Consider the following 25908-nt stretch of genomic DNA (forward strand, 5'->3'; position numbering starts at 1 on the left):
AATATCTAACAATTACACAACATATACCCAATACACACAAATCTAGTAAAGGAATGGAATTAAGAATATAACAAGGTCATCTGGTTGTCATTGACCTTGCGTCAGCTTAAACACAGGTATACACTGATTTATAAGATCATATTGGGTAAAATGCCACTTTATCTCTGTTCCTTTTTAATCAGGTCAGTGTAACGGTATTCGTTGTCTGAAGAAGAGGAAGCATCGGACCAAAGCGCAGGGTGGTAAGTGTTCATGCTTGAACACTATAACGAAAATCAACAAGCGAATAACGAAACAGTCCTGTAAGGTGAAAACACTAAACAGAAATTTACTACCCACAAAACCCTGTGGGAAAAAGCGACCTAAGTATGGTTCCCAATCAGAGACAACGATAGACAGCTGTCCCTGATTGAGAACCATACCCGGCCAAAACAAAGAAGTACAAAAACATAGAAAAGGGAACATAGAATGCCCACCCAAATCACACCTTGACCAAACCAAAATAGAGACATGAAAAGCTCTAAGGTCAGGACGTGACAGTCAGTAAATAAATATAAATTACGGTCCTATTCTCATTTGCTTTTAACAGTACCTAGAATTAGAACAGGTCATGGTAGAAATAGTTTTAGTTACTCAGCTCCGTGATCCTGGAATTCTCTTCTGAACATTTTAAAATGTGATGATCTATTCACATTGGTGGAGTTTAAACACTTGGTTGATGTAAATATCATAGAAGAGTGTAATTGTCTTTAGGACAGCTGTTTTTTAGTTATGACATTTGTGTTTCTTCACATAATATGTCATTGTTGTACTGTATGTGTGTCTATAGTTTTGTTCAATGTTGTGTTAGTGTATGTAAGTTGTTTTGTCTGAAACTTTGTTCCCCCCGCTGTCATATCAACACTTATATTTACTATAATGGCATTATTGCTTTTGAGTTTCACTATTAATCAAGGCCACTTGGCGCTTATAATGATATTTAGGCTACTGATGTTTTCATCATTTGACCGCGCGTCTTGGTGGTTGTGGTATGTTTTATATATTATGTCCTTATAATATTTAGCTGTTATTGTGTTCCAAGACATACTGTATGCTCTCTGTTTCACAGTTGTAAAAAGTCACTCCACAAATAAAATGGATTGAACACTTGAAATGTTATGTTTTTAGTTTTTATAGTTTTTACATATAGCCTACAGTTACAAGAACTAATGGAAATGCTATTGTTTTATTTCAAATAAAATAAAAAATAGGCCTTCATGAACACAACCAAATTATACTTTGTTCTATATCATATATGAGATGAATTAATTACACGTTTAGGGGGGTCTGCCGAGGCCCAGTGGTTCTAGTGATAATAGCTGTGATAGGAGAAAAGTGAGGACAGATCAACAACATTGTAGTTACTCCACAATACAAACCTCATTGACAGGGGGATAAGAAGGAAGCCTGTACATAATAAAAAAAGATTCCAAAACATGCATCCTATTTGCAACAAGGAGTAGCTGAGTAGCTGAGTTACAGATGTGACTTGAAAATCTATTTGAAAATGTGTTTTTTGTATTTATCATGGATCCCCATTGGCTGCTGCAAAGGCAGCAGCTACTCTTCCTTGGGTCCAGCAAAATTAAGTCAGTTTATAGAAATTTAAAAGATTACAATACATTCACAGATTGCACAACACACTGTGTACCCTCAGCTTCCTACTCCACCACTGCCACAAAATATACAGTACTAAATCCATGTGTATGTGTGTGTATAGTGCGTATGTTATTGTGTGTGTATGCATGTGTCTGTACCGATGTTTGTGTTGATTCACAGTCCCCGCTGTTCCATAAGGTGTTTTTGTATCTGTTTTTTTAAAGCTAATTTTACTGCTTGCATCAGTTACTTGATGTGGAATAGAGTTCCATGTAGTCTTGGCTCTATGTAGTACTGTGCGCCTCCCATAGTCTGTTCTGGACTTGGGGACCTGAAAATTGTTGTCTAGCAATGATCAACAACCAATTTGACAGAGCTTGAAGAATTTTGAAAAGAATAATGGGCAATTCAGGTAATGCACTATTCAGGTGTGGAAAGCTCTTAGAGACTTACCCAGTAAGACTCGTAGGTGTAATCGCTGTCAAAGGTGCTTCTACAAAGTATTGACTAAGGGGTGTGAATACGTATGTATAAGTGAGATATTTCTGTATTTCATTTTCAATAAATTTGTCAACATTTCTAAAAATATGTTTTCACTTTGTCAATATGGAATATTGTGTGTAGATCGATGTGAAAAAAAAAACATTTAATCAATTTTGAATTCAGGCTGTAACACAACTAAATGTGGAACAAGTCAGGGGATATGAATACTTTCTGAAGGCACTTTATCTGTTGTTTTTCCCATATATTATCACCTCACTTCTGTGTACCTGCTGACATTTATAGGCATGGTTTGCAATTGCATTATATAGCTATAGCCCAGTAGAATGAAATATTTAAAGATTTTGCAAAAAATGTACCCAGAGTTCACTCACCTTTCAAGTCTTTGAGTCAACATACACTACTGCTTTGACGTAAGAAAGAGAAGACCAATGCAGAAAACGTAGTGAATTGATACACATGGGAGCATGTAAGAAACCTGACATTACACTCATCCCAGCAGGCAAATCTGGTTGAAATGAAATAATTAAAACAAATTGATTATTATATAGTCGTAATGACTTCATTTCATCAAGTATTCATTCAACAACACCAATACGTATGACATAGGTAACATGCAATGTATGTATAATGTTGAGTGTGCAATGTGCTGTGCTTATTTTGTATACAACAGTACTGTGTCTAAGACAATTTCCCCTCGGGATATTAAAGTGATTTATATTCATCCTATCCTATGTCACTGAGCACATTATGAGTTCAGTAGCATTGTGCACCAGGCCCAAGCTCAGGTATCTGGGTTTCGTGTGGAATCATTTATTAACCCCTTCCTGAATTGTACTAAAACATGTAAATCCTTTTTTCTACTGGTACAGTACATGGCAGGCTTCATGTATCTGGCATCAGATTGATTAAAATCTCCTGAGGTGGAGTCCTTAGGTACCGTGAGTGAGAAATATCAACCTGCACGTCAGTTTCCATGCTACATGAATGTAAGCTGTATCTAATAAAATGGATTGGCTACTGAAACATTGACTTGAGTCCCCATACATCAGTAGTTATTTTCTATCAGCCTTCATAAATTCTGATACTGTAGTATCATGTTGCAATAAGTGCAATTGTCTTATCTTGGCATAGATAACTCTAGGGCTTTTAGGGCTGTGGCTAAAGACTACAGATTGAGTCTTAAGACATTTTCTTGGTTTATCTGGTAGGTCAGACGAACATTTTGACAAGCTTTGGGAACACAAAAAAGTTTGGGGTTGGTTAGGTTACATTGAACATTATTGAATTGTGTAGGTATGGTAGGGCTTGTCTGAAAATATACCTGTCTGGGATGAAGAGATTAGAAATGTATTTACCAACACAAAACCAACAAAATATACTTGTTTCATTTTTATTTTATTTTACACAACATAACAACACAGCAGATGTTGTTTCTCTGTACAGGGCTTTTTTGTGCCTTAAAACAAAGGCAATATCAATGTCACTGAAAAGAAAGCTTGAATTGTTCTTTAAAAAATATCAATTTATTAAGAGGTCCAGTAACAAGGCTTTGATAGTTGTTTTTTGTGTTGTCTCTATATGCAGGTCATTATTTCCCTGTAATAGAAAGGCTTTTTGTGAAATCTCTCATGTTCCTCTCGATCCCCAAATCCCCTGTCAGGGACAACTGAAATCCTATTGGTGCTCCTTGCAAGAGGAAAACTGTAATGCAGAGGAAGGCACCAATGCTTTTCTCTTGCCACAACGACAACACTGGGTGTATGTACTGTATAACTGGGTGGGTGTGTTGGATTTATTTTTCTCAATTTTTTGTATGGGTATGAAAACACTGCATGGACTGCCGAGCACTGGGCTCCGAGCTGCTGGAGATTCTCCACATCAGAGGAGAACATTGATGAAATTCTGATTACTACAAGGCAAGCATCCGTTTTACTATTGGTTTTAAAAAAAGAAAAGTAAACTGAAACGCAAAAAAAATCTAAAGAATCAAAAACAGATGTCCCCACACACACATTCAATCACACACATACATACAAACAGAAAAGTCACACAGTACTTTCTAGAATCCACTCTGAACTGGAAATGGTGGCCTTGCCACTGTCTATATTTTCCTGTTGAAGTAGCATCCCATTCATGGACTTACTCCGCTTAGACCACATATTCCCAAGTTTTGTTACCCCAATGTAGCAGTGGTGCTTGGACGAGTCCTCGTTTAGAGAGTACCTACGTTTGGCCCTCACCCCTTCCACCGGTAAGGTCAGGTACTTGGAGGATGGTCTGGGGTGTGCGCGTCTTAATATGGGCGTGTCCTTGATGCGTGAGTAGGGTAGGGGGGAGTGAAATACCGGGGCGGGAGGATGCTGCAGAGCCGTGGAGTTGTTGCGGTTGGTGTTCTGGGTCTCAGCGTTGGGGAGGGCCTCTACCTTGGGCTCAGGGGTGACAGAAGCAGTAGCGGAGGGCTTTGGCGCAGGCTTGCGCTTTGGCTTCAGAGACCCTGAGGAGCCAGGCGTGTTCCAGCTCTGGCTCACCAGAGAAGTAGCAGTGGAGCAGTCTGGGAGAGAGGTCTCAGATGAGTCCGTCAGAGTGTCTGGCGCGTGCCCAGTGGCCTTTATAGACCCTCCTCCCCCTCCCTCTGACCCTGACCCTCCCACGGCCTGTTTGGACACAGAGGGATTGACGGTGCACCCTTGAGACTGCGCCCCATTGGTCTGGGAGTGGACGTTGGTGACCAATGTGCCTTTGCCCGAGTCACTGGTGTTGCAGACCTTATAGCGGATCATGAGGATGATGATGAAGACGAGGACGGAGGCCACGATGATGCCGCCGATGATGATGATCATGGTGCCTCCCAGGAACTGGGACTGCATGAAGTGACAGCGCAGGTACTCAGACTCGGTGGTGAACTGGACGCAGCCCACCACGCGGGTGGCGGTGAGGGAAGTGATACCGTCGTCGTATATGGCCAGAACACACAGGTCATACGACGTTCCAGCAGCCAGGTTATTGACTAGGAAGTTTTTGCTTGTGGGGGGAATCATTCTGAGAGGAGAGAAGGACAAAGGAAAGATATCAATGTGGATTCAAATAAAACATGATATTTTCTTACCAATTGTTCCAAATGTGCTTCTGCTGTTGAGAAGCATTTTCCTATATTCTTAAAACAATCCTAGTTGCTGCATTTAAAATGACAATGCTGTGTTTCATTAAATGAATCTATTTTTGGAGAGTAATAAATCCTAAAATGAACAACGTAACTTGTTATACCATGTCTGTGTGCAATATTCCTGTATAACATTAGACAGCATACATTGACTGGGTGAATGCGAATGTCATTCATACTTCTGAACATCGTTTGGCTTCTAATGTACTAACCCCATGGCCTACAGAGCAGCAAGAGGAACTGCCCTTCCCTACCTCCAGGCTATTTTCAAACCCTACACCCCAACCTGAATACCCCGTTCTGCCACCTCTGGTTTCTTGGCCATCCCACGCCTACGGGAGGGCAGCTCCCACTCAGCCCAGTCAAAGCTCTTCTCTGTCATGGTCACCCCAATGATGCTGGTACAGCATGAGTCCCTGCCCATCTCCCAAAAACATCTGAAACCCTACCTCTTCAAAGAGAACACTACATGACCAAAAGTATGTGGACACCTGGTCTTCGAACATCTCATTCCAAAATCATTGGCATTAATATGGAGTTGGTCCCACCTTTACTGCTATACCAGCCTCCACTCTTCTGGGAAGGCTTTCCACTAGATATTGGAACATTGCTGCAGGGACTTGCTTCCATTCAGCCACAAGTGCATTAGGGAGGTCATGCACTGATGTTGGGTGATTAGGCCTCGTTCGCAGTCAGCGTTCCAATTCATCCCAAAGTTGTTCGATGGAGTTGAGGTCAGGGTTCTGTGCAGGCTAGTCAAGTTCTTCCACACCGATCTCAACAAACCATTTCTATATGGACCTCGCTTTGTGCACCTGGGTGTTGTCAAACTGTTGCCACAAAGTTGGAAGCACAGAATCGTCTACAATGTCATTGTATACTGTAGTGTTAAGATTTCCCTTCACTGGAACAAAGAGGCCTAGCCCGAACCATGAAAAACAGCCCCAGACCATTATTCCTCCTCCACCAAACTTTAAAGTTGGCACTATGCATTGGAGCAGGTAGCGTTCTCCTGGCATCCGCCAAACCCAGATTCACCCGTCAGACTGCCAGATGGTGAAGCGTGATTCATCACTCCAGACAACGCATTTCCACTGCTGCTGAGTCCGATGGCAGCAAGCTTTACACCACTCCAGCCGACACGGCATTGCGTATGGTGATGTTAGGTTTGTGTCTGGCTGCTCGGCCACGGAAACTCATTTCATGAACTCCTGACGAACAGTTGTTGTGCTGACGTTGCTTCCAGAGGCAGTTTGGAACTCAGTAGTGAGTGCTCTAACTGATGACAGACGTTTTTTTTGCGCCATGTGCTTCTGCACTCGGTGTTCCCATACTGTGAGCTTGTGTAGCCTACCACTTCGGGGCCGAGCTGTTGTTACTCCTAGATTTTTCCACTTCACAATAACAACACTTACAGTTGCCCGGGGCAGCTCTAGCAGGGCAGAAATTTAATGAACTGACTGGTTGGAAAGGTGGCATTCTATGACGGTGCCACGTTGAAAGTCACTGAGCTCTTCAGTAAGGCCATTCGATTTCTAATGTCTGTCTATGGAGATTGCATGGCTGTGTGCACTATGTTATACACCTGACAGCAACAGGTGTGGCTGAAACAGCCAAATCCACTCATTTGAAGGGGTGAATACCGGTAACTACTGTATCCTTTTTCTTTGTTGATTATGATTTTGCTACACTCAAACCCATATGGAACTGATTGCATTGCCAAAGCAATGAAATGAATTGAATCATAGACCATAGCAGACACTGATTATACAAAACTTTAAGAACACCTGCTCTTTCCATGACATAGACTGACCAGGTGAATCCAGGTGAAAGCTATGATCCCTTATTGATGTCACTTATTAAATCCACTTCAATCAGTGTAGATGAAGGGGAGGAGACAGGTTAAATAAGGATTTTCAAGCTTTGAGACATTTATTTTTATTACCTTTATTAGGCAAGTCAGTTAAGAACAAATTCTTATTTTCAATGACGGCCTAGGAACAGTGGGTTAACTGCCTGTTCAGGGGCAGAACGACAGATTTGTACCTTGTCAGCTCAGGGGTTTGAACTTGCAACCTTCCACTTACTAGTACAACGCTCTAATCACTTGGCTACCCTGCCACCCCATGGACATGGATTGTGTATGTGTGCCATTCAGAGGGTGAATGGGCAAGACAAAATATTTAAGTGCCTTTGAATGGGGTATGGTAGTAGGTGCCAGGCGCACAGGTTTGTGTCAAGAACTGCAATGCTGCTGGGTTTTTCACGCTCAACAGTTTCCTGTGTGTATCAAGATTGATCCACCACCCAAAGGACATCCAGACAACTTGACAAAACTGTGGGAAGCATTGGAGTCAACTTGGGCCAACATTCCTTTCAAATGCTTTCGATACCTTGTAGAGCCCATGCCCCGACGAATTTAGTTTGTTCTGAGGGCAAAAGGGGAAGGGGGAGTATATATTAGGAATGTTTGGTATACTCAGTGTACATTGTCAAGAAAATGCGTTAAACTCTTAAAATGTAAAAGATAAAAACAACAGCACCCAAAAAGTGAACAACACTTCCACTGATGTATTTACCATTAACATGTACTGAGCTCAAACCGAGATAACTTCATGTAGGGTGACTTCACATGGAGGTTGACCTCCCTGACATTCACCAACAGGCAATAGTAAAGTGCCCTACTAATAGTTTTGAAAGCCATGGCACTGTGGAAAATAGCACAGCACAGCACAGTCATCGAAAATCCATCCCGCCATGTCATCGAAAAACGAATGGAATATCTGTATTCTTTTAGTTTGAACCCATTTACAATCACGTGAGAGACAGACAACGTAAAATGTCAACAATATTGTTATGTTATCCGGAGTGTGTTTATTAGATATGTAATGGAAATTGGAACCATATCATTTGAATGAAGTGGCTTATTTTATACCTTAAGCAGATCTGAGCCAGGTATTACCTGTTTCACAGGGCCTTTTGCTGACTGAAATTGCACAAGTTGGAGTGCTTTAAAAGAGGCTCATTCTCCTGATTTGTTTGCACATAAAACTTGTCACACAATTTGTTTGATGCCCAGATTTGTTTTTATCACATCCTCTTTGAGTAATGCATAATGTTGAAAGGGAAATGAATGTGTGCAGGTGAAACAACAATGGAGAACACTACAATAAAACCGAAAAGGCCTGTGCTTGTAGGATATATTGACAGGAGATATGCTATTCAAAAGGTCAAGGTACTCCAGAGACCTATGGTGATCCTCAATATCAACACAGTGTTTAGCTTATAAAAAAAACATTTTTTATTGGACACCAGCAGCATATCCACCTGCATCCCACTGCTGGCTTACCTCTGAAGCTAAACAGGGTTGGTACTGGTTGGACCCTGGATGGGAAACCAGATTCTGCTGTAAGTTGTGTTGGAGGGCCAATAGGAGGCACGTTTTCCTCTGTTCTAAAAAAATATCCCAATGCCCCAGGGCTGTGATTGGGAACATTGCTCTGTTTAGAGTGCTGTCTTTCCTGACTCTCTGTGGTCACTAAAGATCCCAAGACACTGATTGTAAGAGTAGGGGTGTTAACCACGGTATCCTGGCTAAATTCCTCATCTGGCCCTCATACCATCATGGCCACCTAATCATTCTCAGCTTCCAATTGGCTCATTCATCCACCCTCCTCTCCAGTGAAACTATTCCCCAGGTCATTGCTGTAAATGATAGTGTTCTCAGTCAATTTACCTGTTAAAATAAGGGTAAACAATGTATTGTAATAGTGTTCAGAAACTCCTTTAAAAGAAGCCTGGTGTTCAGCACTCTCTACTCTCTGAAGATAGATGCTGCTCAGTGACATAGGTTGATCCTTCTCTATTAGATCAACACAAAAAAGTGACAGATGTACTGTATTTGTTAATGAACCGAAGACCGTTTGCTCCTGCCCATTGGAGTTACAGCTAATTGTTTGTTATTGAGACCGAATCAATTTGTGTCCATTACAGTGCCAGTTAATTGTAGTTCAGACTGAATTAGATTGTGTTGAACTGACTAAAATGGGCCATTTCACTGACGACCTCGTTGAAATCTAATAACCTCCTATTCACATCACAGAGAATACATGGCAGTTATGTTCATCTCTGATGCTTCACAATGCAGAGTTCATCTCATCTTAATCAATATGAGATCATGATCCCTCTGTCACACGGCCCGCCCGAGTCCATTTGGGGGTTTTGCTTTGCGGGTGTTTTACTAATACATTTTCAAGGATTACAGATTATCTAAAAAAAAACTAATGGAATAGCATTGGGATTTTATATAAATTATCTTTTTGTTTTTTAAATACATTTATAAATTATTTAGTTGTTTTTGTAAAACGCTCCACAATTAAGAATCAGCTACTAGCTAAACATCTTTTAAATCTCATATCGTGGCTACTGTAATTGCTTAGCAATAGAAACTTGTTTTGGTTGTTTAGTTTATAGCCTTGATTCGTTAGGATGGTTAGGATGATTTTACAAACAAGTGGTTGAAAGCCTATAAAACATACTTTTGTGTTTGCATAGTGTGTGAACGTATTTGAGATGAATCTCCATCGAAAAAATATAAAAACATCTCTGAACCTATACTATAAGTGTACTTGATGATTGAAATTAAATCCATTAGGGCCATTACGCATTTCACCACACATTTCATACACAAATCATGCACAAATCATTTGAAGGGATTGAATGGAACCTACCTGTACACAAGAGAGTCATCATAACTGCCATTGTACTGAATCTGGAACATGCGGATCCCAGGTATATTCCTCTGGAAGTTGAACTTGATGAGTGCTGTGGAGGATGTGGCCTCAGCGATGACCACTCTCTTATCCGGACTAGTTTTAGTGTCTCCAGTGTGGTTGCTGCCATTTGCCCCAGCCCTGGTGGACGTGGAGATGTCTGAAGAGCCAGGGTCAGGCTCCTGGATGTTGTTGGTGCTGTTGGAGATGTGTGGGAGTTTGATAATCAGCAGCTCAACAGTCTGATGTGCCTCACCAGCTGGGTTGGATGAGATGCAGGTGAAGGATCCTGTGTCCTTCACAGTGCTGATCAAAATGTCCAGGGTTCCATTCGTGTAGACCAACGTCCGGGAGGAGTTCGACACCAGCTTCCCCTCTGGAGAGATCCAGTGTATGGCAGGCTCAGGGTCCCCCCTGGCCTTGCACCTCAGGGCCACCCTCTGGCCCTCCAGCACCCTCATCTCATGGGAGTACCGGGTGATGAGAGGAGGTTCACACAGGAACTCCTCCTCTGGGATAGACCAGAAATAGCGTCCAGAGAGGTGCTGCGGCGATGCGCATGTCTCCAGATCATCCTCTCGACTCAGGCGCCTCAGCCACAGCAACTCACAGTTGCAGTGCAGTGGGTTCCCGCCGAAGCTCAGTGCGAACGAGGAAGGGTTCATGATCCCAGACGTGGCCAAAACCTGGGCCCGCTGGAACAGAGGATCTGGAGGAAGCTTCTGTAACTTATTTGAGGTTACGTCCAAGCGGTTGAGCTTTTGCAGAAGAGAAAAGGTCTCCTCAGGAATGTAGTCGATCATGTTGTGGTCCAGGCTGAGGGTGTGGAGGCTCGTCATCCTCTGGATAGCCTCCCAGGGGATGGACTCCAAGTTGTTGTAGGACAGGTCGAGCTCCTCCAGGGCCAGCAGATCATTGAAAGCCCCCAGGTGGATCAACATCAGCTGGTTGTTGTTGAGGATCAGGTGGTGCAGCTTGGACATGCCGCTAAAGGTGTCGTTGGATATCCGGGTCAGCCGGTTGCTGTTCACGTGCAAGGCGCGGAGGTTCTCCAGGTCAGAAAACGCGTGTGGCGTGATGAAGCTAATGGTATTCCTTGACAGGGTGAGGTCCTGCAACCTGGTCATGTTGGCAAAGTCTTTCCTCTTGATGCTGGTGACGAAGTTGTCTGCCAGCCGTAGCTCCACGGTGTGCCTGTCAATGTTCGGGGGGACAAAGAGGAGACCTTTTTTGGCACAGAGGGTTGCAAGATTGGGAGATAGTATTTGACAGACACAGCGCTTCGGACAGATCTGGGCCTTCACTGCCATTCCAATAACCAACAGACAGACCAGCAGTTTTTCCATTGTAAGTCAGGTTCAAACACCTGCAACATAAGACAGAGAGGAGAGAAAAAAAGATAATTAATCATTTGAACTGGATCATGACATTCACCACCAGAAACTACACCAGCAGTGACACTAACATCTTGAGTAAAGACGCTCTGAGTTAAATTCCACCCCAGTCTTGAACACGTATCAGTTCCCAGTATAATGGGGCCATTTAGTAAGAAATACCCAGGGGTCAAAACTGGTTGAAATGATGTCAGTACAACTAGAAACTGGTTACAATAAAGTCTATATGACGTAATTTCATGTCCCTCTGTGTATCCTCTGTGACTTCTAGGAAGATTTTAACCCACTTAATTCAGACATCCAAGTTTTCACCATCATTGCATAGCCCTAGTTATTTTGTTGCTATGACAAAGTAATTTCAGAAGATTATTGGTTATTTCATGTTATTAGTAATTCATTTTAAGGAGAAAAAGAACTCTTCCTCATTTTTGAGGTCAACCCTTTTATGTGATCTGAACTCTCATTTTAATATGGTGGGGAATTTTTATTTTACAAAATAAACATTGAATATCTAATAGTCAAATCATAGTGTAAAAGCAGGTGAGCTAGTTTTACTCTTTTTGGCCATGTTCTGATGTTTTGTGGTGGAAAACTGAGTGGGTCAAGCATAACACCCTAATAGCCAAAGAAATGTTTAAACAATCTCACATTTTTTGTGAAGCTTGCATTTAATTGCCCTTCCCTGTTGTACACAACAAGCTTCCATTCCCCCTTGTCACAAGGGGATTTATGGATGATTTAAGATGAGGTTGTCAATCCTACTTTATTTGGCACTTAATAGTTCACTACTATAGACATTTTTTTATTTAACCTCTTGAAATGGGAAAAAGTTTTTTTCTTAAGTTGAACATGTGTATGACAGAATGTTAAAATTAGATTTTTACCACGTTACACTACTCAAAAGGCACCTAATAGGTGGAACGACAGAGCTTTTTACTTTTAAACACATCCCTTGCTGTTCTCCTCTCCTCCATACCCAGAATGAGTCATGCCAACCCTGTGTTGGGTCACTTACTCCGCATTACAAGTGTGTGGGAGTGCAGAACAGAGGAGCTGTTTCATAATGCTTCAGCCTGTACTGCGGACTGCAGCGGACATATCTGACACGTGGGAAGATATCACCGCTGTAATTACACTGAGGAAAGTATGTAATGAGAAGATAAGTGTCTCGCTACTCACTCAGCCTGCCTGCCTGCCTGGCTTCACAGGAAGGATGATGGGCAAATTAAATAAAATCAATGTAATGAGGTTGAAAAAACCTGACAGGGAAATTTTATTTTGTGCTGTAAAGGGAATGTGATCATGTCGACATAACGGTCTATCATCATAGCCAGCCAGAGCATACATGACACGGAAACATGTAAAAACCACTGGCTTGCCTAACATATACACGTGCTATATGATTACCTCATTTTGACGAAAAAGGCCTCATTTAGCCTATAGGATGATCTGGCATAACATGTCATTTTGATGAAGGAGAATAGGTACGCGTCACATGACAGGCTACTAATAACATGACAGGGGCCCTTGAAAGGTAGGTACAGAGTCAATATATGTATCCCAAATGGCACCCTATTCCATGTATAGTGCACTACTTTAAACCAGGGTCCATAGGGCTCTGGACAAAAGTAGTGCACTGCATAGGGAATATGGTGCCATTTGGGACACGATGAATCACATGACATGCAGCACCAGAGAAAGTCTTGCATGGCATGGCAGCCTGTGTGATTTTCTAATCACGGGGGGTCGTGTCTCCAGAGCACACAGGAAGGTCATAGCACCACAGGGTAATGAAAGCAACACTGCTGCCCACTGACAAAGCAGACAGCAGGATCATGTTCATTACCACACTGTAATTTTTTAACATTGATTTCTCTTTCAGGCTGTACATACTGCTGTTTGTGTTTGTGTGGGGGGACCAGAAATAAAAAAGGATGGAGGGAGGAACGAGGAGGAAATAAATATGATATTGTAATGGATTTATGTGAATTGGATTACAAACAAAGAATGTCACACCCATGCAAATATGCCCATGAATGTAAATTAGTAGCTATTTTTACTGAATCTAAAATCTCAGTGCAATCTTTAAGTGACAGCTACGTGTGATGGTTTATACACATGAAGACAGAGAACCTTCAAAAATAACATTTTGATGATTCTCCAATTCCCTATTGAGTGCATTGCTTTTGAACAGGACCCATTGATTTCCATATACAATACCGTTCAATGCTTTTGGATCACTTAGAAATGTCCTTGTTTTTGAAAGAAGATCACATTTTTTGTCCATTAAAATAACATCAAATTGATCAGATATACAGTGTAGACATTGTTAATGTTGTAAATGACTATTGTAGCTGGAAACGGCAGATTTTTAATGAAATATCCGCAAAGGCATACAGAGGTCTATTATCAGCAACCATCACTCCTGTGTTCCAATGGCACGTTGTGTTAGCTAATCCAAGTTTACCATTTTAAAAGGCTTATTGATCATTAGAAAACCCTTTTGCAATTATGTTAGCACAGCCGAAAACTGTTGTAATGAAACGGGCCTTCTTTAGACTAGTTGAGTATCTGGAGCACCAGCATTTATGGGTTCGATTACAAGCTCAAAATGGACAGAAACAAAGCGCTTTCTTCTGAAACTCGTCAGTATATTTTTGTTCTGAGAAATTAAGGCTATTCCATGAGAGAGAAATTGCCAAGAAACTGAACATCTTGTACAACGCTGTGTACTACTCCCTTCACAGAACAGCGCAAACTGGCCCTAACCAGAATAAAAAGAGGAGTCAGAGGCCCCGGTGCACAAATGAGCAAGAGGACAAGTACATTAGAGTGTCTAGTTTGAGAAACAGACGCCTCACAAGTCATCAACTGGCAGCTTCATTAAATAGTACCCACAAAACACCAGTCTCGAAATCAACAGTGGAGAGGCGACTCCAGGATGCTGGCTTTTTAGGCAGAGTTCCTCTGTCCAGTGTCTGTGTTATTTTGCCCATCCTAATCTTTTATTTTTATTGGCCAGTCTGAGGTATGGCTATTTCTTTGCAACTCTGCCTAGAAGGCCAGTTTTATTGCTTCTTTAATCAGTACAACAGTTTTCAGCCGTGCTACCATAATTGCAAAAGAGTTTTCTAATGATCATTTAGCCTTTTAAAATTATAAACTTGGATTAGCTAACACAACGTGCCATTGGAACACAGGAGTGACGGTTGCTGATAATGGGCCTCTGTACGCCTATGTAGATATTCCATTAAAAATCAACCGTTTCCTGTCATTTACAATATTAACAATGTCTACAATGTATTCCTAATCAATTTGATGTTATTTTAATTGGGACAAAATGTGTTTTTCTTTAAAAAGGACATTTCTAAGTGACCCCAGACTTTGAACGATAGTGTATGTAATATAGTTCCATACCTCTAGTATTACTTCCATTATTTGTTGTTTTTGACTTGACTCTATTATTCCTATTATTGACAATGATTACATTAATGTACTGCATTTGTGAGGGAGCTAGCACATAAGCATTTCGCTGCACCTTTTATACCTGCTGTCAACTGTGTATGTGACGAATAACATTTGATTCGATTTAGTAAACATTATTTTATCAGTGCCACAAATCTCAGGAAATGACTACTTTTCTGAAACTATTGGATTGACTGCCTTCAACTGGCAGGGCTGTATCTGTAACAGCATGTTGAAGATAGAAATAGAATGAATAGCGCACAAAAAAAAGAGCACAAAATCTCCAATACTATTCCAGTCTATCTGACAGTCACATTTGACCTACACATTCTCTTCAATGTCCATTGCCCCAGGTGTACATAATCAAGTCAAACCAATTGACCAATTATATTTTGTATACATACTCTAAGTATAAATACGTTGTGACGCTCAACTACTGTATGACTCTTTCAGCATACACTGAAAAGATCAAAAGCTGCAATTAATTGAATTATACCTGAAAATACTGCAGAGGGGGCATCTGAAGGTAAGCGCTCTTGTTTCAAACACACACCCTGAAGAAGGCACAGTGATAACTAAACGTTGGTGATTTACCCAATAAATTACTGGGGAGATAATGTATAGAGTGTGCGACTCTCTTTATGTGTATATCTTATAGTTTATTCGCCATTAGTCAGCACCTACATATAATAATTTTCTCTGGGTGTCCGCCAGCTCAAGTTTTTATTCAAACAAACGCTATACCATCTTTAAAGGGATAGTTTATTCAGAATACAAACAAACATGATTTTCCACCTACCTCGGCTTTAGTTGATTCAAGCAGGCATTTTTGGGATATTTAGTTTCCTTTCGACACTTAATAGCCATGTTTTGTTACTCTTAGCATTCTCAGTAACATGTAACATTAAACTGCTATTATGCCTGTGTAATAAAACAGTAATTACTTTTGGAGAGACACTTTATTAGCATGTTGTTACCATAATAATTGGTAATTTGTATAGCACTGTACACAAGAGGAATTGTGACTGTTCCTTTTTCCACTTAATTCCATTATTATGTCGTTAAATAAAGCAATTTCCAAATCTAACAACAATGTTGCTATTGTAATAATCACAAAGTTACTATACATGTATAAGAACTTGATGTCAAGTGTTATTATATTATCTTATGACTCATTCTTTATGAAAATATATTTGTTAGTCATTATGAAGCCGCAAAAGTGACCTACTCTAATGTTCAGGTGATTCCATGTCCTTCATGTATTTAATTATAGGCTATAGGCTATATTAAGATTAATATCTAAGAGCACTCCAAACCTTCAAATACTTAAAGTAATTCAAAAGTAATTCAACTAAGTGCCAGTTATGCAGCCAGGAATGATTGTTGGTAAAGCAGTGAGGTAGTTGAGTTAGTTAAGCTGTTCACACTCGATGATGCCCTGAACAACGTTGAGGTGTAGAGAAGTAAGCTAAGATCATTCTTGGACGCACACAGACAGCATTTTCATGATATCTACTTGAAATTGATATTACAGTGAGAGTGAGACAGAGAGAGAGAGAGAGAGAGAGAGAGAGAGAGAACGAGAGTAAAAAGTAAGACGTTGTCAGTAGGATATGTCCTTGAGGCAAGTGGAGGCATGAGGTGTATGTATGTAGATGGATGTTCCTGCGCGTACTCCAACGCAGTGCTCTGCTCATAGGATGGTTGCTGCCTGTTTACGTGTAAGCAAATTATAGGGTGCTACAGAATACAAAATGGGAAGTGCCACAGCATTGAAAACAACTTTTTTGCCTTCCTTTCATGATGGAACATGATTTGTATGTCCTGAATGTGTAATTGGCCACAAGAGTGGCAATACAACTACTGTCTTATTCCATTCAACCAAAGTTCAGGAAGTCCATGCTAATTTGAAAAGTCTGAAAGGGTCCTTTATTTACCACACGAGTTTGAGGCAGGATTGAAAGGCTTCTTTTACCAGACTTTTCTCTCTTATTAAAAAAGGAAAACATCTGAACAAAAGTAGTACACATATTGGCCAAGTCTCACTTTATTACACAGCCAGAACAATAAACCTTCAAATCTCAGTAATATCAAAAATGTTCTTCTGTCTCACAGCCTACTTGCCTCCAGCCTTCTAACTATACTACAGTGTTCACATTGAGATAATTCTACATTGCTTGAGCTCAACAACAATGTGTTATGAAATGAACTATCACAGCACAGCGCTTGGACACATGGAACAACGGTAAATTACGAATAATCCCACTCGTCAACACGGTCACACTCAATGTTTAGGACAAGGCAGAGTTGTGCAAGTGGTACTGTTCCGTTTCTGTATCCTGTTCGTCAATAAAATATGGCTGAGTGACAGTGCAGTGGCATGCAAACAGGGGAGTGATGTGCAGAAGACGCTCAAACCAATGAATAATGCACCCGGCCAAAACATGAACACTCCTCTATAATTAACACTGATCACATTTTACACACAACGCACATGTGCATTTTTGAATTGATGGAGATGTTACCATCGCACTCAAAATATTCTCTTTTTTGTTTTATATGTCAATACACACACACGGCCGGCGGGTGGAGAGGAGACGGATGAAAGAGCCATGTGGCTTGGCAGCAGGCCCTGAGAACAGTGAGAGCGTTGACATGAACGTCAACTGGAGTTAGGCTGGGATTGTGTCACGGTGCCTAAAATACCCATAGTAGAATCACATCAACGTGAGGACGTGTAAACTGTAATAACCTAGCCACATGTTGTTTTCATCACATCACCAACTTAGTATTTTTCAAAGTGTTACGGATCATATTTACTTCTAACCTTAGAACCCCTTAACCCCTAAACACTACCCACTGGGTGCAGACGTCAATTCAATGTCTATTCCACATTGGATCAACGTAATTTCATTGAAATGACATGGAAACAACACTGATTCAACCAGTGTCTGCCCAGTGGGTAACCACTTACCTCTAAACATTATCCTTATCTAGGGTAACTGCCAGGGTGGCAGGTACCCTAGTGGTTAGTGCGTTGGACTTGTAACCAGAAGGTTGCAAGATTGAATCCCCGAGCTGACAAGGTAAAAATCTGTCATTCTTCTCCTGAACAAGGCAGTTATACCACTGTTACAAGGCCCTCCTTGAAAATAAGAATTTGTTCTTAACTGACTTGCCTAGTTAAATAAGGATAAAATCCTTAACCTGACACTTTTGCAGTTCTACTACGTGATATCTTTTTTAAAAAAACATGTTAGAAAGGATTAGACATGAGTTCAGATTGGTCTGCCATGTAGCATGCTTCTGTCTATAACATGAGCTGGTCAGTATACGTACTGTAGGTAATCCTTTCTAACAAGGATTTTTTTAAAGATATCACGTAGTAGAACTGAAAAAGTGTTGCTCTCCACTTTCTGGAGGACAGAATTTTGAAATCAGTGGAATGTCCGGTGGAATTAGACTATGATAGCTAAGGAGATGGAGAAAATTCTGGCATTTGTTTGCAAATATGCAGAGGGAGTCGAAAAGAGTACACACAGAAGGCTGTTGTATAAAACACCTGTCTCCGGATTACATCTTCAAACTAGGGGAAACCATGGCATCCTCGACAGAAAGGGAGAAGCGTCCTTTCATAAATACGAGTAAGAGAGTCTAGCTAGCTACATTTTCAGATATTAGACGTTTCTAATTTTGTCAAAAGTCGTCTTAATTTCAAGATAAAGCATAGTGTTAGCTAGCTAAGTAACGTTACCTGGCTGGCTCACTAGCTAACGTTACCTGTATGATATGTGTAGTAATATTATTAGTATCTCAAAGCCATTTGTATTGCTAGTTATAGCCTAATGTTAGCTAGCTAGCCAACATTGAACCTGGTTGGTTAGCTACCTGCAGATTCATGCAGGGTATTAATGTTATGAGTTGGGATTGTGGTTAATTGTTTAGCTAGCTAGCTACATGTCGAAACAAAAGACTCCACTATGCAGGGTACCATTTCACTGTACCGTTTACACCTTCTGTATCCTGTGCAACTGGCAAATAAACATTGATTTTATATGATACCGTATGTGTTTACCAGAGACAGTAATGTAAAGACATGACCTGCACCAAAGTCAAATTAGTATATACTGTAACATTATGCCAATGAGACAGTGTCCAAGATCTAAAATTCTGCGGTAGAATGGCCTTCTTTTATTTCATCACACTCACAACCATAAGCAATTTTCTGTAATTGGCTCGCCATTAACTTGTAAATAATGATCTTGTTGTCAGTTTATTTTCCTGTAATAATGAAGACAAATGAGCTAAAGTGAAGACGTTGTCAGCTATATGATATGGTCGTTATTTGAACTGGCTAGCCAGCTAACTTAACATTAGATAGCTAGCAAACAAGCTAAAAACGAACCAAAACATTGTTTACAAATGAGCTTTTAGTTGCCTGGTTTGCTATATTGACATATACTAAATTTGTTTTTAAATAGGTGGGTTTATGGTATTAAAATACACAAGTTATACTATTTTGGACCACCAGGCTGCTGATGTCATGCAGCCTGGAGTTTGTGTTTATACTTATTCATAACGACAACGACAAGTTTGATGTAGGACGATAATAGAATGTTCATGATGTCACTGCGACAACTGTCGACAGACGTAGTATAAACCAGCCTTCAGTCTTGAAATCTTTGGTTGTTTAGTAGATGTGAACCATTAAAGGAATGGGTGGACCTAAGGCTTGAGAGGGTGTGATCGATGCTGAATGGGTGTAAACAAAGGAGAGCTCTCCAATAGGTTTACCAAAAGATTTAAGGGCCGTTTTCTCAAAAGTGAGGTTACAAGTTTACCAAATATCAAAGCATAATTACTTTCCCGTTGTTCCTCAACTGTAGTGTATGATATACAATTTTCTAGCTCTGAGTCTCTACTTTTATCCAATGCAAAAAGCATAAGACTGACTCTACATAAGACTGAATCGAGCCAGTCGATCAAATACAGTGGGGCAAAAAAGTATTTAGTCAGCCACCAATTGTGCAAGTTCTCCCACTTAAAAAGAGGTACACTTCAACTATGACAGACAAAATGAGAACAGTCACACTCCAAACTCCACTATGGCCAAGACCAAAGAGCTGTCAAAGGACACCAGAAACAAAATTGTAGACCTGCACCAGGCTGGGAAGACTGAATCTGCAATATGTAAGCAGCTTGGTTTGAAGAAATCAACTGTGGGAGCAATTATTAGGAAATGGAAGACATACAAGACCACTGATAATCTCTCTCGATCTGGGGCTCCACGCAAGATCTCACCCCGTGGGGTCAAAATGATCACAAGAACGGTGACCAAAAATCCCAGAACCACACGGGGGACCAAAGTAACAAAGACTACCATCACCAAGGGCATTGAAGATGAAACGTGGCTGGGTCTTTCAGCATGACAATGATCCCAAACACACCGCCCGGGCAACGAAGGAGTGGCTTCGTAAGAAGCATTTCAAGGTCCTGGAGTGGCCTAGCCAGTCTCCAGATCTCAACCCCATAGAAAATCTTTGGAGGGAGTTGAAAGTCCGTGTTGCCCAGCAACAGCCCCAAAACATCACTGCTCTAGAGGAGATCTGCATGGAGGAATGGGCCAAAATACCAGCAACAGTGTGTGAAAACCTTGTGAAGACTTACAGAGAACGTTTGACCTCTGTCATTGCCAAAAAAGGGTATATAACAAAGTATTGAGATAAACTTTTGTTATTGACCAAATACTTATTTTCCACCATAATTTGCAAATAAATTCATTAAAAATCCTACAATGTGATTTTCTGGATTTTTATCTCATTTTGTCTGTCATAGTTGAAGTGTACCTATGACGAAAATTACAGGCCTCTCTCATCTTTTTAAATGGGAGAACTTGCACAATTGGTGGCTGACTAAATACTTATTTGCCCCGCTGTATAATCCCGAGCAAAAAAATATAAAAGATTTGACAACATTGTCAATACTATATGAAATGTACTGAAATAAAGATTTGACACAATTGGGGAAAAAAGTGACCATATGTTGCTAAATATAGAACACCAGTGCAAATATAGTCACCATTCTGATTAATGTTTTTGGCAACTTTGGAGCAGCTTACATATATAGTAGAAGGGAATCATCTGGTGAAGGGGTGCTAAAGGGTTCTTATCTCAACTTGGCAGCCTTGTTGTTTAGCCTAGAGTCTCTCTCTGTCTCACTCTCTTTCTCTCTCTCTCTGTGTGTGCAGTGGAGGTAAAATGGGTGGACAGTGTATGGATGCTTTCTTTATCGTAATAAGAGTGGTCAGCGTTAAAGCTGACCCCACACACACACAAACACACTCATGCAGATGCAGATACAAACACACACACACACACACATTAAGATAGCAGCTAGTGGCCATGTCTTCAATAAGAATATTTCTGTCAAAACCATGTCTTCTAAGTTATTTGTATGCATGACCTGTGGTAGCATGTTTTTTTAACTATTCCTTTTGCTTTTGTTGTAGACAAAACAAGACTTAATGAAGCTGTGGATTCATTCTTTCCATGAATAAGTGACATGGTATTTCTTTCAGTTTCCTTTGGAGGAACATTTGCGATTTTCTTTTGTCTCTGCAAGGCTTTGACACCCTTTTGCATTTTAAATTAGAATAGTTTGAGTTGCGAAAAACACATTTGACTATTCTATTCCCCCCTGAGTGAACGTAACTTCAAGCTGATTCAACAGAGCTAAGGCCTTCTAAAGACCTACAGTGTATGTATTTATCTATTTTCAAACAGCTGAAGACGTAGCTTTACAAAGGTGATGATTAACGGGATGAAAATGTCACATCTGCTCCTGCAATGCCCTTTCCTGCTTCTCCTGTGTCTCCTTGACCTGCCGACACTCCCCCAGTACTCTCTCCCTCCCTCCCTCTCCTCTCTGTGTGTGTGATTGTGTGGCTGGAGTCAGAGCAGATCTCCACCAGCTGCAACCTGTTCCATAATTAAGACCTCTACAAACACTCAGCCCTGCCACTTCCACGCTGCCAGATCGTAATCTCTGCTCAGTCAGTCTACGTTTCTAGCCGTTTGTTACTATTCCGATGCTGTTATCCTGTTTTGCCTGTTTTCCTTGCCTGACACTGTTTTCCTCTCCGCTACAGTTCTGCCCGCTCTGACTCTGGTCCCTGTCTCCAGTCCCACGTCTCGTCATCGTGCTATTCTGTCCTGGATTCCCCACTCTACTACTCCCTTGGATTCCCCTCCGGACCTGCTTACCCTGTCTCAACCCCTCTCGCACCAGCCTCAGCCTCCGCACCTGGTTTCCAGCAACCCACCCGAGCTTCCCCTGACCTGCACTCCATCTCCCCCTGTGTTTCAATAAATTCTTGGTTACTTCATCCCAGTCTTCTTGTCTGAGCCTGCTCTTGGGTTCCCCTGTTCCACTCAGCATAAAATTATTCATTTTTCCTCAGCGATAAATGGTGGTGGCAGCAGTTTCTGCGTAATATTTCACATAAATCAGCAACTTAGAGGAAACATGAGATTAAATCCAGAGCTGGAGGCTACAAAAGGCTGCTCCCCCCTAAGAGAGGCAGCAGCCGCCATTGTGCTGTATAAAGCAGGAAAGGCCTCTGCCTACTCTGATCACAAGGAGACAATGGAGCATTCTGGAAGGAAGGTGCTCTGAGTCACAGACTCCCTTTTCCCTCTCCTAATTTGTCTTCCTTTACCATTCTCTCCATCTCACTCTCTCTCTCTCTCTCATGCTCTCACCATCTCGCATTCCATATTTGAAAGTCGAATATGCTACGGCTGTATTGTCAGCAATTTGTGATGCTAAGTTGGGAGGCCAAAATAAATCAAACACTTTAGTGAATGAGGGATACAAAATATATTGAAAGCATGTGCTTCCACATAAGTGTGGTTCCTGAGTTAATTAAGCAATTAACATCCCATAATGCTTGGTCATGTATAAAAATGCACAGTTGCCCATTATTTCGGCTAGCAGACCTTGAAGAAAATGTTACTATGAAAAAGGTGTCTCAAGGGAGCATAGGGATGTTAAAGGGTGTGTGCGTGTATCTCTCTGTCACCAGAGCGGCGCCTGAGACAGTATTTTCCACCACCATCAACAAAACAACCATTGATGGAATTTCAAGTGGAATAATGGTGTCGCATCCCTCCAATAGTTTCAGACACTTGTAGAATCTATGCCAAAGTGTAGTGGAAAAATGAAGAGAGTGAACAAATGTGAACGATGAAGACCAGTGATAAAGATAAATCTAGCAACTTGCTGGCGCCGGGGGCCCAGCGCGATGACACAATCACGATGTATGGCATTGGTAGAATGACAGACCATATGTGGGCTATCATAGGGGTCAAACACCTTATATGTTTAAATTTCAATGAAGAGACATCCCACAGTAGTCCTAGGGTCACTGAAGCCAGGAGAGGTGTGAAGACTGATGAAACTTGAATGGACGAAATTAATGTTACTGTGTGAAATAAATTGTCATGTTTTGATTGTTTCAAGAGTTCATGATGATCTATCAATTTTGATATGTTTCAATGTAGTGTAAGTGGTATGTTCGTCGGACTGCACGTAGTTCAAAGAGGAGCGACACAGGGGTGCGCCCGTATAATTTAGATAAGAGTTGTGATGATTAGATCCAAGAATCTGTGTGTTTTCATGCCTTTGGTTTAATGTTTTCGACCATGCAAAGTGATGTTAATTAGACGATAGGAGATACTGGGAGTTATCGCTCTTGGTAGAATAAAAGCTGGGTTTAAACGTTGATCATTGAGACGCTGGTAAACTGATATCCTGAAATACGCTTGTATGTCGTAGTGGTGAATTTTCTATGATGCTAAAAACGTACAATATTTTTTTATTGTGAAGATTTCTGGTACATACCATTTGTTAATTGTATTCTAATTGCGTAACTGTAATACATCTGATTAAATTGAAATGGATACGAACCGTAGTCCTCACATTTCTGAGTAATATTCTTTGAATTATTATTTGGTGAACTGTCTAATGGTAAATGTTATTCACAATATACATAGCATATATGCTCGGTCTCTAACTGTGCATCTCTGAGCTAAGGTTAACTCAATCATTAAATGCTAGGACATTGATTGCAAGATATTAGCTTTTTGTTCCATAGCCATTTAATAATTGCATAACGATAAACCTAGACACTTGCATCTTATAGTATTCCGAGTGGTGAAGCAAGGCTCACAAGCTTGGCTATACCCACTGGATACAATTATGGGCCTTCCAATAATAACGGAGTCAGATAATAGACTACCAATCATGTTTTAGAACACCTACTCATTCAAGGGTTTTTCTTTATTTTGACTATTTTCTACATTGTAAAATCATAGTGAAGACATAAAAACTATGACATAACACATGTGGAATCACATAGTAACCAAAAAAGTATTAAACAAATCAAAATATATGTTACATTTGAGATTCGTCCAACAGCCACCCTTTGCTTTGATGACAGCTTTGCACACTCTTGGCATTCCCCCAACCAGCTTCATGAGGTAGTCACCTGGAATGCATTTCAATTAACAGGTGTGCCTTGTTAAAAGTTAATTTGAGGAATTTATTTCCTTCTGAATGCGTTTCAGCCAATCAGTTGTGTTGTGACAAGGTAGGGGTGGTATACAGAAAATAGTCTTATTTGGTAAAAGACCAAGTCAATTTTATGGCAAGAACAGCTCAAATAAGCAAAGATAAATGACAGACGATCATTACTTTAAGACATGAAAGACAGTCAATAAGGAAAAATACAAGAACTTTGAAGATTTCATAAAGTGCAGTCGGAAAAACCATCAAGCGCTATGATGAAACTGTCTCTCATGAGGACCACCACAGGAAAGGAAGACCAAGAGTTACCTCTTCTGCAGAGGATAAGTTTATTAGAGTTACCAGCCTCAGAAATGTAGCCCAAATAAATGCTTCACAGATTTCAAGTAACAGACATCAACTGTTCAGCGGAGACTGTGTGAATCAGGCCTTCATGGTAGAATTGCTGCAAAGAAAACACCACCAAAGTACACCAATAATAAGAAGAGAATTGCTTGGGCCAAGAAACACGAGCAATGGACATTAGACCGGTGGAAATCTGCCCTTCGGTCTGGAGTCCAAATTTGAGATTTAAGGTTCCAACCGCCATGTCTTTGTGCGATGCGTGTGGTGAACGGATGATCTTCGCAAGTGTATTTCCCACTGTAAAGCTTGGAGGAGGAGGTGTTATGGTGTGTGGGTGCTTTGCTGGTGACACTGTCTGTGATTTATTTAGAATTCTGAGCACACTTAACCAACATGGTACAACAGCATTCTGCAGCGATATGCCAACCCATCTGGTTTGGGTTTAGTGGGACTATCATTTGTTTTTCAACAGGACAATGATCCAACACACCTCCAGGCTGTGTATGGGTGAATTTACAAAGAATAGTGATGGAGAGCTGCATCAGATGACCTGGCCTCCACAATTACCCGACCTCAACCAAATTGAGATGGTTTGGGATAAGTCGAACCGCAGATTGAAGGAAAAGCAGTCAACAAGTGCTCAGCATATGTGGGAACTCCTTTAAGACTGTTGGAAAAGCATTCCAGGTGAAGCTGGTTGAGAGAAGGCCAAGAGTGTGCAAAGCTGTCATGAAATCAAAGGGTGTCTACTTTGAAGAATCTCAAATATAAAATATATTTTGATTTGTTAAACACTTTTTTGGTTACTACATTATTTCATAGTTTTGCTGTCTTCACAATTATTCTACCATGTAGAAAAAAGTAGAAATTAAGAAAAATCTAATTTACAAGTGTTCTAAAACTTTTGACCGGTAGTGTACATCATATTAGGGTCATAGACCCTCTAGACTAATTCTCTGTATTTCTCAGATAAAGTGAATTTTCACTATTCTACAAAAGCACATTGAAGCTGTTCTGGCAGCTTGTTGTGTCCCAATGCCCTATT

At 40.8% G+C, this 25908-nt stretch overlaps 1 protein-coding gene across 1 annotated transcript in view; it reads right to left on the minus strand.

The window, feature by feature from the left end:
* Window positions 1-3530: 3530 nt before the first annotated feature.
* Window positions 3531-25908, minus strand: part of LOC115146605 (leucine-rich repeat and fibronectin type-III domain-containing protein 5-like) — a 52368-nt gene continuing 29990 nt past the window's right edge. The window contains exons 2-3 of the mRNA XM_029688677.2: window positions 10033-11440; window positions 3531-5181 (exon numbers count right to left, since the gene is read on the minus strand). Of these exons, the coding sequence (XP_029544537.2) occupies window positions 4188-5181; window positions 10033-11420 (2382 nt within the window). The 5' untranslated portion in view covers window positions 11421-11440 and the 3' untranslated portion in view covers window positions 3531-4187. The remainder of the gene's footprint in view (window positions 5182-10032; window positions 11441-25908) is intronic.

The sequence above is a fragment of the Oncorhynchus nerka genome, linkage group LG18, assembly GCF_034236695.1.
Source record: "Oncorhynchus nerka isolate Pitt River linkage group LG18, Oner_Uvic_2.0, whole genome shotgun sequence".
Classification (NCBI taxonomy): Eukaryota; Metazoa; Chordata; class Actinopteri; order Salmoniformes; family Salmonidae; genus Oncorhynchus; species Oncorhynchus nerka.